General features: G+C 38.3%; 1 protein-coding gene across 1 annotated transcript in view; it reads left to right on the top strand.

Moving 5' to 3' along the window:
* The window catches only part of Cntn1 (contactin 1), a 271171-nt gene extending 254076 nt beyond the window's left edge, over positions 1–17095 (top strand). Inside the window, exon 24 of the mRNA XM_050130990.1 lies at positions 13380–17095. Coding sequence (XP_049986947.1) covers positions 13380–13456 — 77 coding nt within the window. The 3' untranslated portion in view covers positions 13457–17095. The remainder of the gene's footprint in view (positions 1–13379) is intronic.
* Positions 17096–17155: the final 60 nt, after the last annotated feature.

Below are 17155 nucleotides of genomic sequence, written 5' to 3'. Positions count from 1 at the left end.
CTTCCCGCTTAATCATGGGTAGTCACTCTGTGGTAACAGCTCAGTTCATTCTGAGAGGAAGTGCAGCCTGGCAGTCTGGCATCTTCTGGTGGGGAAGAACTAAAGTCAACAGCGTGGAGTAAATACCCCTGCAGTGTACACTGCCAGCAAACTGCACACATCAGCCAACAGTACAAATGGCTATTTTGCTTGGCTTTTAGGTTCCCAATTGCCCAACAAGTAGAAGAGGCAAGACTGTTAGCGGTTTTCACTCTTGAAAAAAAAAAATACTAAAACCACTAGTGCTTATATGATCAAGCCCTAGATGTATACACATAGACTAATACCGTGTTTGATTATTATAAATAAGGAGAAACCTAACAAATAAGTTTGAAGGTTTTATGGCTCACTGCCTGATAACCTTAACTATTACAGTTGTCTTAGAGTCAAGGCTGCATGACCAGGATGCTAACCTTCAGACTCCTAAGATGAAAGACTGTCATTTTGATAATTCCTTGTCCACTTCATGAAGATCTGAAACAGCCAACGATCACAGTCTTTCAGAACTGTGCTTGTGGTCCATGGTTACAAATCAGCTGCTGACAGAACAAGGAGTCAGTCTAAAGCTTTTTCTTCCCATAGAGATTAGTACTTTTCCTATCTCAAAGGTTCAAAGAGACAAGAAAATAATTAAAATCAAAATATGCAAGTTGTTACATAGATACTAGAATGAACAAAAAACATATCCTAAGATGAAAATGGGAATCAAATATAGAACATCCCACTATACCTAAATCTCAAGTCTGTTTCAATTTCTGATTTTGCCTATGTTTAATTTTTGAGAAACTCTAAAATTAGGGTAGCCAGGAGGTGGTGGCACACACCATTAATCTAAGCACCTGGGAGGCAGAGGCAGGTAGATTTCTGTGAGTTTAAGAAAAGCTTGGTTTACTAAAAAGATACTTCCTTCCATTAAATCTTTGTTCAGCTTTTTTGGCTTTGCTTTATTTCATATACTTATTTTTAAGTGGAAAAAAGTGTATATTTACAGGATAAATCTATTTTGATCTATAAATACAATTGCAGATTCAATGAACCCATGAGCGTGCCCATCACCTTATCAAATTTCTTTTTTGTAATAAGAAAGTTAAAATCTCTCTCTTTTTTTCTGGGCTGGTGAGATGTCTAGGTAAGTAGAAGAGCCCCTGTCTCCTAGTCTGTTGTCCACCACCTAAAGGGGCATAAGAAGTGATGCCACCAAGTTAGGCTGTGCTTGTCACACTTGCCCATGGCACACACATGCGACACACACAAACACAAGGGAATGTGGAAAAAATTAAGGCTATTATTTTAACTGTTTTCAGTAAATACTGTAGACATTGCAAAGATAACAGTTTTGTTATCTGGCCTAATGGAAATTCTAAAGTCCACCTCACTAATACGAGGTTTTACTGCATACTCCTTGCCGAATTCTAGGCAAGTGAACTTTCTGCTTGGGGGCAGGATTGCAAATCTTAAATGCTCAGTGTTCAGGTGTAGACAAATAAGGAAAAGCGTATATGAACTCGGAATTGTAAACTGTAGTGTGGGAAGAACAAAGGCCAGAGAAATGACTAAAGAACAAATCTGCTGGTGCTGCTTCTCACGAATCAGCTGACGCTCATTCTCATTCTGATGCCGCTGCTATCAGACTTCCAGGTATCCTAGTGCTGAAGCAAGCTGGGGCATAAACATTGGTTTTTGCTTCCATAACTTTCTATCAACCACATGCTCAGGTCCTCAAGACAACTGAGTTGAATGAACTGAAAAAAAACAAAAAATAAAAAAAAAATCTATGTGTGGAATATGATCCTAAATAAATATTGCTATCTCAAGGTTAGGCATGGCTTTGCCTCCTTTAATACCTAATTTTATTCATTTCAACCACAAAATTTAGGGTAATAATTACATAACTGACTTTTTATCTGATTACTCTGAGATCCTGTGGAGAGCCAGATACAGCTCAGTAATTTGTTGAAGCCAGAGGAAGACTCAGAATCGCAACCAGTTGTGCTAAGTCCCTTATAGGGCTTGTAAACATCTTCTGTATTATATTTTCAGAGTATCTTTTTATAAATAGCTGAGTCCATATATGTTGTGGGATATTTTGATTGCACTGTGATACTCTCAAGTCTCCAAATAAAGATTACTTTAAATCAGAAGGCAGAGCTAGTTACTAGCTGACCAAAATTAGCCATAGAGGGTTTTGGAGGATTAAGGACATATAGAGAGATACAGGAAGTAATAGGGAAGGATTTAGAAAGATTCCCTGCCCTTTTGGATCAAAGGAGGTCACTAGTCCCTTCTCCATTGCTTCTCTGATTAATCAGGTTCTTATCCTTATATCTGACTCCCGAGTTATACTGATAAAGAATAATTAGATAAACACTTCTGCATATATAGGACAAACTCACCTGTCCTTCCTTTGGTAGATGAGGTCAGAAATTCTGACAGCTCTATCAGCTGAGAGATCTACCTGTGGCAATGGCACTGGTGTTATTCATACTATTTCACTAAGAAATAAAATTCTTAATTGTTCTTTTGATTATACATAAACAATTGAAAAACAGCTGAAAGTAAAGAGCCAACTAGAGAGAGTCTAAAGAACTCATGTAAGTGGTTACCACAAACCTATTTTTCCAGTTTCTACAGTATGACCAGAGAATACACATTCTTACAGTTGTAGACATAAGTTCTAAGTGACACTTAAAGTCCTTGATGGAAGGATTACTGTGGTTTAGAAATGTGGAGGAAGCTGTTCTCCCATGCTGCTTTGACAGACTCTCAGTGTTCATTCACCCTCCACTGGAAAAGTGTGCCCTTGCTGACCTGGTCCACAAAGACCTTTCCCTAAGAAAAATGTTAGTTCTCCAGTGATAAATCAAGCCCCCAGCTAGGTGTGGGGCTCATCTTCATAATCCTGATACAGGAGGATTGCTGTGAGCTTTTGCCAGTTTAGACTACAATACAATACCCTGTCTCAAAAAACAAAAACAAGAAACATTTTATAAAGTAACCATGACTTATAGGCTAGTACTTGCATGAGGAACGGGAAGCTGTTCTATGTTTGTTAAACCATAGACAACCATAAACTCAGCCACAATTGCTAGTCTATGGGAGAGAGCAACCAAACATTTGAATATCAGATTGTCTTTCAAAGAAGATGCTGGATGTTTGCTGTCAAAATAGATGGGTTTGTGAGCTGGGGCTTCAGCTAGGACGTCACATCTACTTAGGACATATACATCTACTTAGGACATACTTAGTCAAATGTGTGTCAAAGATGAGAGGAAACTTGAGCTAAGGCAGGTCTGAGCATTCAATGTTTGAACTCTCGTCTCTAGAGCTAGTACAGCTATCTTCTTCCTTTGGTTAGGTTTCTGTTACTGAAATCAAAGTCACTTGATTACAGAGAAAGACTGCACAGGAGCTGGCTTATTCCCGAAAGGTTTGGTATGCCAAGCTTATAGTACTATTTTTTTCTATCTACTCTTTGAAAACTACAGTGTAGGTACAGAGAAAGAATAAAGGTTATCAAATATTATGGGGATGATCCATGGATAGTTTTCAATTAGCCATGCATTTTCTGAAGGACTTTAATGGGACAACTGTTTACCAATTGCAGTAAGTGGAATTCCATGCATTCCCTGGGGTGACGAGTTGGAATGGGTTGTAACACAGCTGCCAGGATTACCTAGAGAAAGCAAAAGATGGCAATCTGCTGCCTTGAGACCTATCTTTGAATACAGAATTCCCTTTTTCACCCAGTTTAGTAATGAACTTCTACATATCGTGATTAAGACAAATTATGCTGTATATGTTCATGTACATACATGTATATATATATATAGATATATAGATATATATAGATATAGATATCCATGTGTTCATGTAGATGCACATCTTTGATAAACATATTCTCAGTTCTCATAATAAATAGATGAGATGAATTTAGTCTATTTAACAGTGGAAGGAACTGGCGTATTTTAAAAAAAAAATGAAGCAACCACGAAAAGGCAAAGGCAGGGCTGGTTCTTGTTGCCTGCCTTCCAAGCCCCTTACTTTGAGCTACCACATAGTAATATTGCCCAAACACACTTACAGTTCCTAATAAAAGGTAATCATTACTAGCCTAAAACTATTCAGGGAGAGGGTAGGCTTCTTCCTAGCCACTGTTCTTTAAGGGTTAGTGGGATTATACTACGGAGAGACTTAAGAAAGAGAAACGCCACAGGTTTTACTCAACTTCCATGGGTTTCCTTCAGTAATCTTCCTTAGGCCAACGCTCCCATACCCCACCCTCATTGCTTTCTCTCCCATCTATGTTTTGAAATCGGAAAAAAAAATATGGCTTGGACAGCGTGGTTCAACTTGAGCACATTCTATGTATGAGACTCAGAGAAGGTCAAGCACTTGAAATTATACTTTATCTATATGAAGCTCTATATAGAAGCTGTCCATAGTCTGTGTGCTAACAGATGGACACAAGAAAAGACTCCCTAAAAAAAGAACTTTTAAGTATGATAGTTTTGTGAAGCATGATTAATAAAAACTCAAAGACTGAAATTGGGGTTCAAGTGAAGATCTGAAAAGCAAAGCAGTCAGCCACTGGCTTTTACCTCAACCTCAGTCCAGATAATGGTGATCCTGCCTCCAGGAATCACAGAATGAGACTGTGTCTGAGAGCTGTCTCCTCCCTTCTTATATTCTTCTCTAGTTTTAAGATTAAGGGCGTGCACCACTACCACCTGGTTTCTATGGCAAGCTAGTGTGGCCACTGGGATTGAAGGTGTGTGTTATTGCTGCCTGGTCTGTAAGACTGGCCAGTGTGGCTGTTTTACTTTTCTGATCCTCAGACAAATTCTATTTATTAAAATACAAATAAAATACCACTACAGTTTTGTCAGTCAAATGGACATAGTAGCTGCAGTTGGATGTTTGTAATCAATTTAAACATCAGAAATGGCAATATATGTGTATGTGTGTACACATATGTATATAATATTTCTAAGAATTCCAAGTATGAATACAGTATTATTTTGTTCTTATTCATTGTCTTTACTCCTTGTACTGCCTTCTCTTGAATCCACCTCCTATCTGACAGCCTGCTTACAAATTCATCTATTTTATATTTTTAAAGCCCACTGAATCCAATTTGCACTATAAGTGTGGGATCATCCACTGGAGCGTGATTGGTCTACTAGAGACAGTACCACTAAATAAAATTGACACTTCTTGTCTTAGCAACTAACAGCTGTCATTAGCTCCTCAGCTGGGGGAAGAGAGTCATTGACTTTTTCCTGACCCATGCTGGAATGTTGACTTTCTTGATCTTGTGTATATCTTAGGCAGGTATCCACAGCTACTATGTTTTCATAAGTGTCCTGTTGTGCCCAGAACACACTGTCTTTATCCCATTCCTCCCATCCTCTGGCTCTTCCAATCTTCCCATGCCCCTCTGTGATGTTTTCTCTACCTTACAGGAACATGCATAATATAGCTGTCCTTCTTACAGCTTAGTACTCCACAGATGTTTATTCTCTCTACGTTAGTTGTCAAAACTACAGTTTTAGTGTTAATTGCTGCCCACTGCACAAATAAGCTTCCCTTATGTGTCAACTCAGTGAGCTTCACTAATCTATGGCTATAGGAATGCATATTTAAAGAGCAACGGACTCTATATCCATTTAGCAAAATAGTATTTGTAAGTTCACACATATTGCCTATGAGCTTCCTCACTATGGGTTCTTGATCAGATCTACATTACTAGATCCCTTTTCTACCGATGGACTGGGTCTTAAATTAAATAAGAAAGTTCTTGATTATCCCATCGCAGTTTTGCTACTATTGCATCAATGGAAATATCAATGAAAATGATTATTACTGTAGCTCTCTAGGCTCATAACTGGGTCTGACTGCTGATGACTTTTCTCTCCAAACAGGCATAATAGCACCATCTAGTAAGCTAAACAGTAGATGAGAAGCTTCCCCATCAGTAAGAGCTTGATTTCTCCAAATCCTGTGATCCAAGTGTGTGGTATCCTCAGCAATAGGGTCTCACCATCAAGTTCTTGGGGGGAGGCACTAATCAAAAGCATTGGCAATAGTCTGTATTGTTTTGTGGGTTTCTAGGACCTCCAAGACCAAAAACAGTTCAAGAGGAGGTAACTTACACCTGACACTGCCCTTTTTGTTTTGTTGGTAATTTATGAATTCTGAGAGGAGCACTATGCCCTGTGTTACGTAGTTTTATTTAAACTGGGGTGTGTGTGTGTGTGTGTGTGTGTGTGTGTGTGTGTGTTGTGAGGTTTCCATATGGCTTTCCCAAATACCTTTAGCCATCCCTACTCCTACGTCTCCTCTATCCTTTTCTCCCTACTTAACCCTTCCCTGTTATTTCCCTTTGGCCTTTCTGTGGCCTATGTTATACTATGTTCCACCCCTTAAGATCATCTTCTCTCATCATAAGGAGTTCTGAAAAATGCTTTGATAAAACACAGAAAATTTCTCTACCTGTATGAAAGACTTCTCTACTTTTAAGCAAAGTAACTCAATAGAAACATCTGCTCCCTGTCTCTGTACATGACTGCTCTCTTTACCCAAGTCCCGTCTTCTTCAAAGTTTATCTTCCTCCTCTGGACTACCTAGAAACCCCCTTTGACCCCATTTCTCCTATCCGATCACTTGCACCCTGCAAGTCCCCTCTCTATTGCCTCCCTATTCACCCCATCTCTGGAAATGGTCCTGTTTAACTTTGTTTCTGCAGTTATTATAAGGTTTGTATTCATATCAGGAGACTGAAAGCGAGGAGCCTCAAATGATGGTAACTCAAACACACTTGCATACACTTGGTTGATCATAATTCTTTTTGAAAAAACTAGTATGTCCAAGAGTTCTATTGAAAGAGAGACAAGAAAGTCCAGGTTAAACAAGGTACTTTAATTTGGTTTCACATTTATTCTGATATGGAAAGATGTTTCACAAGACTGATGATTCCCCCATGTTTAACATTCAGGAGACCAATGGAAAGCAAAGTATATAGTCCGTAAATACAATGTAAGAACCAGAGTCAGGAGAATAGTAATATGATAAATGGTTTGTGAGTATAACAACATTTACTGAAAACATTTCAAGAAAATATTTTTATATATTTCACATTTATAGTGACTAAATGGTAATTCAATTAGGTCTTTAATTTCTGTTTGGAATGTAAGGAGAACTGAAGATGCAGGCCACAATTACATAAACTTGAGCCATTAGAGGCATTCAATATAACACATAAACACAAAGAGTTTATTTTAAATAAATCAAATGTCCTGAAGTCAAAACCACAAATTATGAAATTGTGTTTGGTTTGCATCCTAACACCAAAGCTTCAAAACGCCAACCCTGATTCCCTAAGCTGCTTTTTGCAGACACAGTTAGGACCGTGCCAAGCCACATATTCAGACAAACATATCAATGCATACCCATTGCTGATGTAATTGTGGTGAGTAGACAGAGCATTGGAGCAACCCCACGGTCACCCTCAGATGGGACTACAGAATAGTTCGTTTCAATTAGGTCGGACACGGAAAACTAAATGTTTTTCTGTTTAATTGAGGTTTGTTATTGGTCATCTTATCAGAATAAAATAACATGTGGGGTATGGCATATTTTTTAAAATATGCAGAAAAACAAAAGATTTAAAAACCATGAAAGAATGCAAAAACCTCTTTCAAACAGCAAGGGTAGGAGCTGTGTTTCTCCACTTGGCTTTTTCCCCTTTTGTGCCCTTGCCTTGACACAGTAAGGGCACAGTGCAGTGTCCTTGGGTGGTCAGAGCATGCCTTTAGTGCTGAGCAATAGTAAGGGTCCTTCTCTCTTCTGATCATCTTTCCTAAGTCATTTGCCATGAATTGGTCTTAAGAAATTTATACTAGCTTGAATGATATTTTTGTTTAATAGATTATCAAGGAAGTAGAATATAAGATTAAATTGTCAATTCCTTTAACTTACTGCTGATGTGTGCATTGTATGCTTAGTTTTTCATTTCTTATTGCAAAGACCTGAAATAATGGCTTATCACACACACAAAATACCTACTGCTCTGGACCGTTAGGTTGACATATTATGAGTGTGTGTGTGTGTGTCTGTGTGTGTGTGTGTCTGAGAGAGAGAGAGAGAGAGAGAGAGAGAGAGAGAGAGAGAGAGAGAGAATATACCTTCTGAGTCCCACTGTGTAAGGACCACCAAAATCTAATCTGTTCTATAAGACATCATATCTGAGATCCCCTAATCATCATCACAGTTGTCATAGTTATTGATAGCAGTTGTCAACATCTACATTGTGGATGCTCTTGAGCAGTTGTTAAAAGCCCAGGGGCCTTTGATATTCAGTTCTCAAGTTTTGGCCCTCACTGACTACTTTTTAAAATTTCCTTTATTTTCGAGATTATAATGTAATTACATCATTTTCTACTTTCCTTTTCTTCCTAAATCCTTCTGTATTACCCCCCTTGATCTCTTTCAAATCCATGGTCTCTTTTTCATTAATTATTGTTTCTTACTTGTGTGTGCGTGTGTGTGTGTCTGTTTTTGTCTGTATGTATGTATGTATTCCTAAATGCATAACCCTAGTCTGCTCAGTCTGCATAGAACTTCCTGTTTCTATGTTTTCAGGGCTTATCATTAGGTGTTATATAACCCTTTAATGTGCTCTACTCTGAGAAAGATTACTTCTTCTTCTCTGAACATTCCTTAGTTGCTTGTTGTTTTTTTGTAGGGCTGAGGGCTAGCAGGCTTGTTGTCCTCATTCTACTCATGTTTTTTTATGTGTCACTTCTGACATTATTAGAAGACACAGTTTCATGGTAAAATTCATGATCCTCTGGCTCTCACAGCCTTTCCACTCTGTTTTATATACTGATTCCTAAGCCTTGGGTACAAAAGCTCCATGGTGGATGTATCCATTGGAACTCGGCTCCACAACTTTGACTGGTTGTGGTTTTCTGTATCAGTCTCCACCTGTTCCAAAGAGACATTTCCTTAAAGAAAGATGAGGTCAGTGCTTATCTGCATGTGTGAAAACAAATATTTAGAATGGAGTTATGAATTGCACTGTTTTAATGAAGTGGCGGTTGAAGATTCTCCTCCAAGATTCATGAATTCACTAGTTCTGGATAGTTAGCTAGGTTTCCAGTACCAGATGTGAGTTAACTCTCATTTCCTCAAGTAGACAACTATTGGTTACTAAAAGTATGTGTGCCACTAATGCATCCATAGGATTATGATTCCATGCTAGTTGGTCATCGATATGGTTCATGGTCATCCTACATAGCTATGTAGGACTATTGGTTGCTTCCTTCTTTTAGAATCTTACATGGTGCTATCTGGTACCATGAAAGCTAGTCCTCAAGGAGAATTCAGAGCAGTTCCAGCTCAGGGGCCTCTAGGTCCTATGTTTGAAGTTCATGATGTGTTCAGCAACAGGGACTTGCCTTCCACCTCTGAGGGGCAACCAAAGGAATTTACTATAGTTGATAATATTTTGGGAGTCTCTTGGATAAAGCAGATCAATAACTCAAAAATAGAATGCTCATGCCTGATGTTGAGGTTTTAGTAAGATGTTCATAAGCTCTTGGAGGGAACATTGTCAGCTCAGATGGGAAAATTTAATTTAAACTATGCGTGTATATGTATATACCAACGTATTGTGATATACATATTTTTAGATAGATGGTTAATAGTATGAATCCTTGTGACTTTTCCAGACATACTTACATTTATTTTGTTCATCTCCATTCTTCCTCTCTATTTCCCTCCTCACCAATTAAAGACCCTCATTTTCCCCAACCTTGTCACATCAGATCACTTGTGCCCTGCAATTCCCCTTTCTATTGCTCCCATATCCAACCCTCTCTGGAAATGGTCCTGTTTTACTCTATTGGTTTCTACAGTTACTACAGGATACATATCCACATCTGAACATTGAAATCTAGGAGCCTCAATGAGAGAGTAGAGGAGACGTTTGTCTTTCTGCATTACCTCATCAATAAGATCTTTCCTAGTTCTATCAACTTACCTAAACATTGCAGAATTTCAGTTTTTCTTTTGTAGCTAATTATTATTCATGGTATGTATATATCACATTTTTATTATCCATTTGCCAGCTGTAGAAGATTTAGGTTGTTCCCACCTCTTAACTGTTGTGAATAGCACAACAATAAACATGGGCTGAAGTTGCTTCTATGGAACAAGTTGTCAAGTCCTTGGGTGTATGTCAAGGAATGGTATAGCTGAGTTATATGGTAGATTAATTTTTAGTTTTCTGAGAATTATCCACACTGATTCCAGAGTGGCCGGACCATCTCCTCCAGCATTTGCTGTTATTTTCTGTTGTTCTGTTGATCTTTGCCATTTGAGCTGGGATATCCTGGAATCCCAAAGCCATTTTGATTTGCATTTTCCTAATGGCTAAGGAATGGTAAACTTATTTTTGGCATTTCTTAGGCATTTTCCCCTTCTTTTGAGAACTATCAGTTCAGATCCCAAGTCCAGTTTTTTTTTTCTGACTTTGTTTTATTTTTTTTAGTTTTATATATATTTTGGTTATTAACCTCTGTCAAATATATAGCTGACAAAGATTCCAATTCTATGGACTTTATATTGACCCAACTGATTGCTTTATTAGCTGTGCGGAAAGTATTCAGCTTTATAAAGTCAATTATTGACCTTAATGCTTGTCCAACTGCAGCCTTCTTCAGAAAGTTCTGCATCAGTATCCTATAGGTACTGTCTATGACTTTTTCCAGAGGGTTCAGTATTTTGGTTTCACATTCAGGTCTTTGATCCACTTGGAGTTTGTATTTCTACAAGGTGACATATACAGATCTAATTTCATTTTTCTACAAGTGGACATCCAGTTTTCTCAGACCATTTGTTGATGTTCCCTCCAATAGAGAGCTGGTCACTAGAATGTGGCCAAGGTTTGACCTTTGTCCAAGGCAAATTAGACTCCTCTTCTCCGAAAGACATGGTGGCCTTCCATTTTCTTAGCAGGTCCTTTACAATCATGGAGTAGGGACAATCAGCTCTAAGACAGAGTGAACCACAGTACTCTGTCCCAGGTCTACAGTCTGAGATGTCATTCAGGGAAAATAGGCAGCCTGTGCAGGTGCCCCTTGGTCTGCCATCTTCTGGGAGGTGACTGGACCAAGAGACTACATCAGAATAGAGTGGACTAGTCTTGGGTCTGCTATGAACTCAATGGATTTGTGCCCTATCTTTGCTGTGATCCTTATCTCCTGCAGGCAAAATGTGATAGAGCCCTGATCCTGTCATGTCTCCCTCAAGGAGGACTGAAGGGATTTTCTTCTTTTCCTTCTGGTTTGGGCATCCATTCTTCCAATGTACCCTCTTGCTTATAGCAAGCATATTGCTCCTTCTCCTTATCCCCAGGCCTACTTTTTCTTGGTCTCCTTTAGTCTGTTTCTTAAGTGCAGTTACCACCCTTGCTAGTCTCCTTCCCTATTTTTCATCTTCCGAGTTGTGGTTGTTGTAGACAACCTCACAGTTACCACGACCCTCACAGTCTATGGGTTGCATGAAAACTCTCAGGTGTTTCTAGCCCCTCACCACCAAGGCCACTGGTATTTACAGTAATAGGAATGGAGTTTTCCAAGACATTGCTGCTGGAGCAGATTAATGGTTCAACCATCACTCTTAGAAAGAATTTAGAGAAGTGGATTGTTAGTAAAGTTAGGATAAAATGTTTTTGTTAATGGCTTTGATGTAAAAATATGAGGGAATGATTTAAGGTTTAGAAAGGCACACTTTGGGTACTTGTGGAGGTCAGGGAAGAATGACAATGGCAGCCTGGTTATTGCTGGCTCATTTACCTTTCTTGCTGAAGATGGGTTGGTGATCAAAGGTGATGATTAATTCCTCGTACCCATTTTTGTCCTCAGCTTCCTGATATAATTTAATAAAAAACTGTTGTGAATCAGTATGTACCCTGAGGATTTAAAGTAGAAATGAATAAATGTTTTTATATGTGATGCTTAGATTGATGATTCTTTTAAGGTTTTTTTTATAAGATTACCTTTTGAGATAAGTAATAAAATGATTGATCCTTTGTAACTGCAAAATGTAGCCTGCCAACTGGGCAGTGGTGGCACACACCTTTAATCCCAGCACTCGGCAGGGGGATCTTTGTGAGTTCAAGGCCAGCCTGGGCTACAAGAGCTAATTCCAGGACAGGCTCCAAAGCTACAGAAAAACCCTACCTCGAAAAAATCAATACTTTGTTAATCTATGAGTTGCTTAGCCATAAATGTATGTCGGTCTTTGGAAATACTTTTTTCACATGTAACACATAAAATATTTAACCATGTAAAGGAAATGGGGAACATGCTGGTTTTCACTTGTATTCATTGTAATCATTCACTTGAAAAATAGAATGTAACAACATTGTAATTTTTATATTGCTTGAAAGATTTGCTGAGATATATAAGCACTAAGGAAAAAATAGATATAGAAGGAAACCATCAGGAAAGAGGTAAGAGAACAAACAAAGATGAGAGACCCTGGTATGTTGAAGATTGTGTGTGTGTGTGTGTGTGTGTGTGTGTGTGTGTGTGTGTGTGTATTTCCCTTTTTGGGCCAGCCCCTGAAAAAATAATTTTGCTCCCTCAGAGAAAAAGTCTGTCATGTGATCAGATTCCACGCCCCCTTTCCAGTCTCTGATGTGCTGAAAGCTGCCCTTCAAACTGTACCATGTGCTTCCCAGGTTTACTCTGGGGACCCAGAGGGCAATTTCTCAGGCTCCTGAATGACCTGACAGACAGATGGGTGAGGTTCCTAGCTGCTGCTGTCAAGTCTGCCAATACGACTGGGTAAAAATTGTTCAAAGCTTCCTTACCTCTGTCGGCGCAGTGTTGAGGTCCTGCATAATTGAATAAAGCTTAATTTTTTAATATGCAGAAAAATAGAAAATGAAAGCCAGCAAGAATGCAGAAAGTACTTTGAAATGGCACAGATGATATCTGTGCCCTCACATATGGTGTTTGCTTTTCACCTCTTTATGGTACTTCTTGATCATTTACCTCCTGGTGGAAGTTTGAGACAACATTAGTATTTCAGTGTTATTATTTTAATGATTTAATTTAACACAATGTAGAGATCATGCACACAATCTCCCACACAAAATCTTTGATCAAATGTTTTTATTCCTCTCATCATTAAGAAGAAGAGACATTTATTTTGCCATAAAGGAACATTTGATTTTCAGGGCAATACCATTTTGCCTTCTCCAAACAGACTGGGGGAACAGGAGTGAGTGTCACTAGTGAAATGACAAGCGTGCTTTGGTTTGTTTGCAGGTGTGTCCATGCTCTCGTCAAGTCTCCTCAGCTTGCTACTGCCCTCCCTTGGCTTCCTTGTCTACTTGGAATTCTGAATGTTGTGGCATCTGCTGTTCCCAGCCCAGCTCAGAGGACGCCCTTCATCCTGGGATGACTGTAATTCCTTCTAATCCCTGTGGCTCCATCCTAAACCAAATAAATTAGACTCTAACAAGCTATTCAACTGATTTCCAACACATTATGACTGAGGCATTCAGGAACCCTTTCCTCCAAAAGAATAACTTTTCAATGGAAACAAAATGATTTTTAACTCGTTCCAATATGCCTTATAAACCATTTAACCTGATTCTGTGAAAGTTGCATGATTTAATTCAATGGACAAGTTACAGTGTTCAATTCAATACCATAGGCTGTAGAATGAAAGTAAAATCACCATACATGGGTGCTTTACATTTAATGACAAGTTGTGAAACTTAATAGAGGTTGAAATGTTGATTGTATGTGGTACTTGTAAGAGTAACGCAGTCTCTTATATTAGCCTATCTGTTTGGGGTACTGTGTGTTTTTGAAAGACCCCTGTCATTCATCATCTTTTGAGTTTTCAATAAAATTAAAACAAAAACAGGACGAAAAGGTTTAGACATAAACACCATTACCAAATCACTCTGATGAATGAGTTGAAAGTTTTTGACTATGAAAACCAAATTATAGAACTTACTATCAGTATTCTTATTTTTGGAGTAATTTTCTACATATTTGCTTTTCAGAATCTGTAAAGCCCTTCAGTTCGTTTTCTAACGCTGTAGTTCACACGCCATGTGAGGATTTTTTTTTTTTTTTACTTTTGTATTCTAAGCTGAAGTTGTTTTGTGCTTTTCCTCTCACCGATGCCAAGCCACAGAGCTCACAGCTAATGTGGAGTGCTGGCTACTTCTGCGTTTATTCATATGTGGAATGACAGGTTCGGGGGAGTAGTGTGCTTCCATTTTTACTATAATGTGACCGTCTGTATACAGTTAGTAGTATCTGACAGTACAGCGTCAGAAGCTCTGAATGTCCTCATTGCTCCGGTTTTGTGCTTCATGCCTAAGTCTAAGCTCTCTATAGAAGGCGTAGAATCAAGAAATCGTATGCTGGTTGAAAAAGCTACAGAATTCCTTTGAAAGAAATTGAAAGCTCATTTCCCATTTCAATGCAATACTAAAAACTGGCTAAAAATACCAAATCAGAATGTTGCTAGTGGTCCTATAAAGAATATGCAAAGTTGGGAGGCAGGAAAGGTAGACAGTATCCTATCCAGGGATGTCTCCCAAGTGTTCATGTGCAGGAATTTGTGAGGTGTGGAAGGGAAACCTGTGTTTCCCCATTACCATGGTGTGCACGGAGATGTGTCTGAGTGTGGGTGTGAAAGAACTCGGGTAAGAAAGAATTAGCTGGCTCCTGGAATAGTGCAATGTTTGGTTCCTTGAGAGGTCTAATCCTATTTTATTAGCACAATCTTGCTGGCTAATTAGAGAAGAGTTTATCTTTTTAGAAAGGATACCCTATAGGTCCATAAAGAATATTTACAGGAAGCAAAAATAGATCTATTAATATGTTTACCCCTATCTTTAATTTGTATAATTTTTGTACTATATGTGTAAATGTTTAAAGTCCTCATTATGAAGATATCAATAAATATTTCATTGATTTACACTTAACACTTTGTTATACAAATGAAGCTTTTTAAAAATCAGTAAGACAAATGCCTTCCCAGCAGAAGTATGTCAACCAATCACCGACAGATTTCGTAAAACATTTAAAGGTTTGAAAAAGAAGAAAATGACTTCATACTTTAGGGAGACGAAAACTCTGTTAGCTTTCTGTACAAATGTTGTGCTTTCCTTGTTTCATTTGGGGTTTTCCTCTTGTGAAGTGACCCATGTTGGGCATTTGATATCATCAGTAACGACTACATCTTTTGCCAAATGCATGCCTGCCTTTTAATTTCTAATATATGGTAATAAAGACCAAAACTGGCTAGATTTTTGCATGAAATGGTTCCGAAAGATAAGCAAACAGACTTGAAGGTTGTTTAGTTTTCAGTATGTGGCGGATAGATTCAACTCTCTCATGCACTAATGACTTCTGCTTTTCATTTTCTCCTATAAGTGTACAGAAGTGACTGGGACCATTGGTTTTAAACAGTTGTCAAGCTAACCAATGTATCATATGCTTTAAAATGCAAGATTCTTAATTAAACTTTATATAGCTGTAGACACATCTGTGATTTCTTTGTATTTCAGGAAAGGGAATAGTAGTTTTATTTGATACTGATAAATAACAAATTGATTTTTTTAGTTATTTTTTATCATTTTTTCAATGGAGTAGTATAGGGCTGTGGTTTTTCCTTTTTATGAATGAATACAAATTATAAAGAAATAAATGTCTTACTGTTGTCCAAAGAGTAACTGTCCTTTTAATTTACCTGAAGTTTATATTTGTTTTTTTATTTGTTTTCTTTTTGCTTTTATTTTTTTTTAAAGTTTTCATTGTGAGCTTGGTGTTATGGAGTCATTACTCCTGGGTAAGTAACAGTTCAGAGTTGAAATAGCTCAATGGCACAAAAACTCCATGGGCTAGAGATATGGCTCAGAGGTTAATAATGCTTCCTGCACCGTTATTAGACATCTCACTATTAACTGCAACTCCAGATCTAGGGATCTGATGTTCTCTCCCAACTCCCTGGGCACCTGCATGCATGTGATGAACATTATCTTACCCAGGAACATATACAGAAGAATAACAATAAAAAAATCTAAGGAAACAATGCAAAACTATATCCAGAAATAGTCAGCCGTACACGAGAAACACTGAGATTGCTCAGTCTGCAGCTGAACATTAGATGCCCAGAAAAACAGTCTGCTTTGTCTTGAGTGTGCTGAACTTCATGGAGGAATTTGCATAAATCCACAAATCTAAAGGCAAAGAGCCTGAAACAGATAAAAATCTTTTCAGAGTCCAGAGCAAAACTGAGTCCACAATTCTGTCCCTTGAGCTTTCTTTGCCTTTTTGTTGAGTTCTTTTAAGCAATTTCTTCCTCCAACATTCTGATCGCCTTTTCTGGTTCATGAACCTTGCTTCTTTCTGGGTTTTTATTTTCTTTTGTAAGCCCTGGCTCTATTTCTCGACCCTACGTGTTAGGTTACTTCTAGTTCAATATTTTGCTTCGGGCATGTGACTTTCAGCTGATTCCCGTTGGTATTGCTGCAGGCTTTGGATAATCAAAGCTTTCTGTGAGTTTGGGTTCCACAGAAGAGGGTTGACACCCGGCTGCCTCTCAGGAGCGACCTGGGGGCTTGAAAAGATACTATGCATTCCACTGTCCACCTTGCGGACTTAACAAGTTAGAATCTTGGAGTGAAGAACAGGAGGCTACAGTTTTTGAGTGGCATTTGGAAATGTTGAGGGAGTGGGCTTAGAAATCAAATTTTCATGATTATTAAAGATTGGTTAACTGAAAAATTTTAACTAAATCAAGGCACAGTTCAACATTATGCACACATAACTTAAATACATCTTAAGAAAATCTGCAAACTTGTGCAACCACTTGGGAAATCAGTGTGGCGGTTTCTCAGGAAATTCGGGATCAACCTACCCCAGGACTGAGCAATACCACTCTTGGGAATATACCCAAGAGATGCCCTATCATATTACAAAAGTATTTGTTCAACTATGTTCATAGCAGCATTATTTGTAATAGCCAGAACCTGGAAACAACCTAGATGTCCTTCAATGGAAGAATGGATGAAGAA

The sequence above is a fragment of the Alexandromys fortis genome, unplaced genomic scaffold (genome assembly GCF_014885135.2).
Source record: "Alexandromys fortis isolate MF-2015 unplaced genomic scaffold, M_Fortis_MF-2015_v1.1 scaffold_28, whole genome shotgun sequence".
NCBI lineage: Eukaryota > Metazoa > Chordata > Mammalia > Rodentia > Cricetidae > Alexandromys > Alexandromys fortis.
The sequence above is the reverse complement of the archived record's forward strand: the minus strand, read 5'-3'. Positions and strand labels throughout refer to the sequence as shown.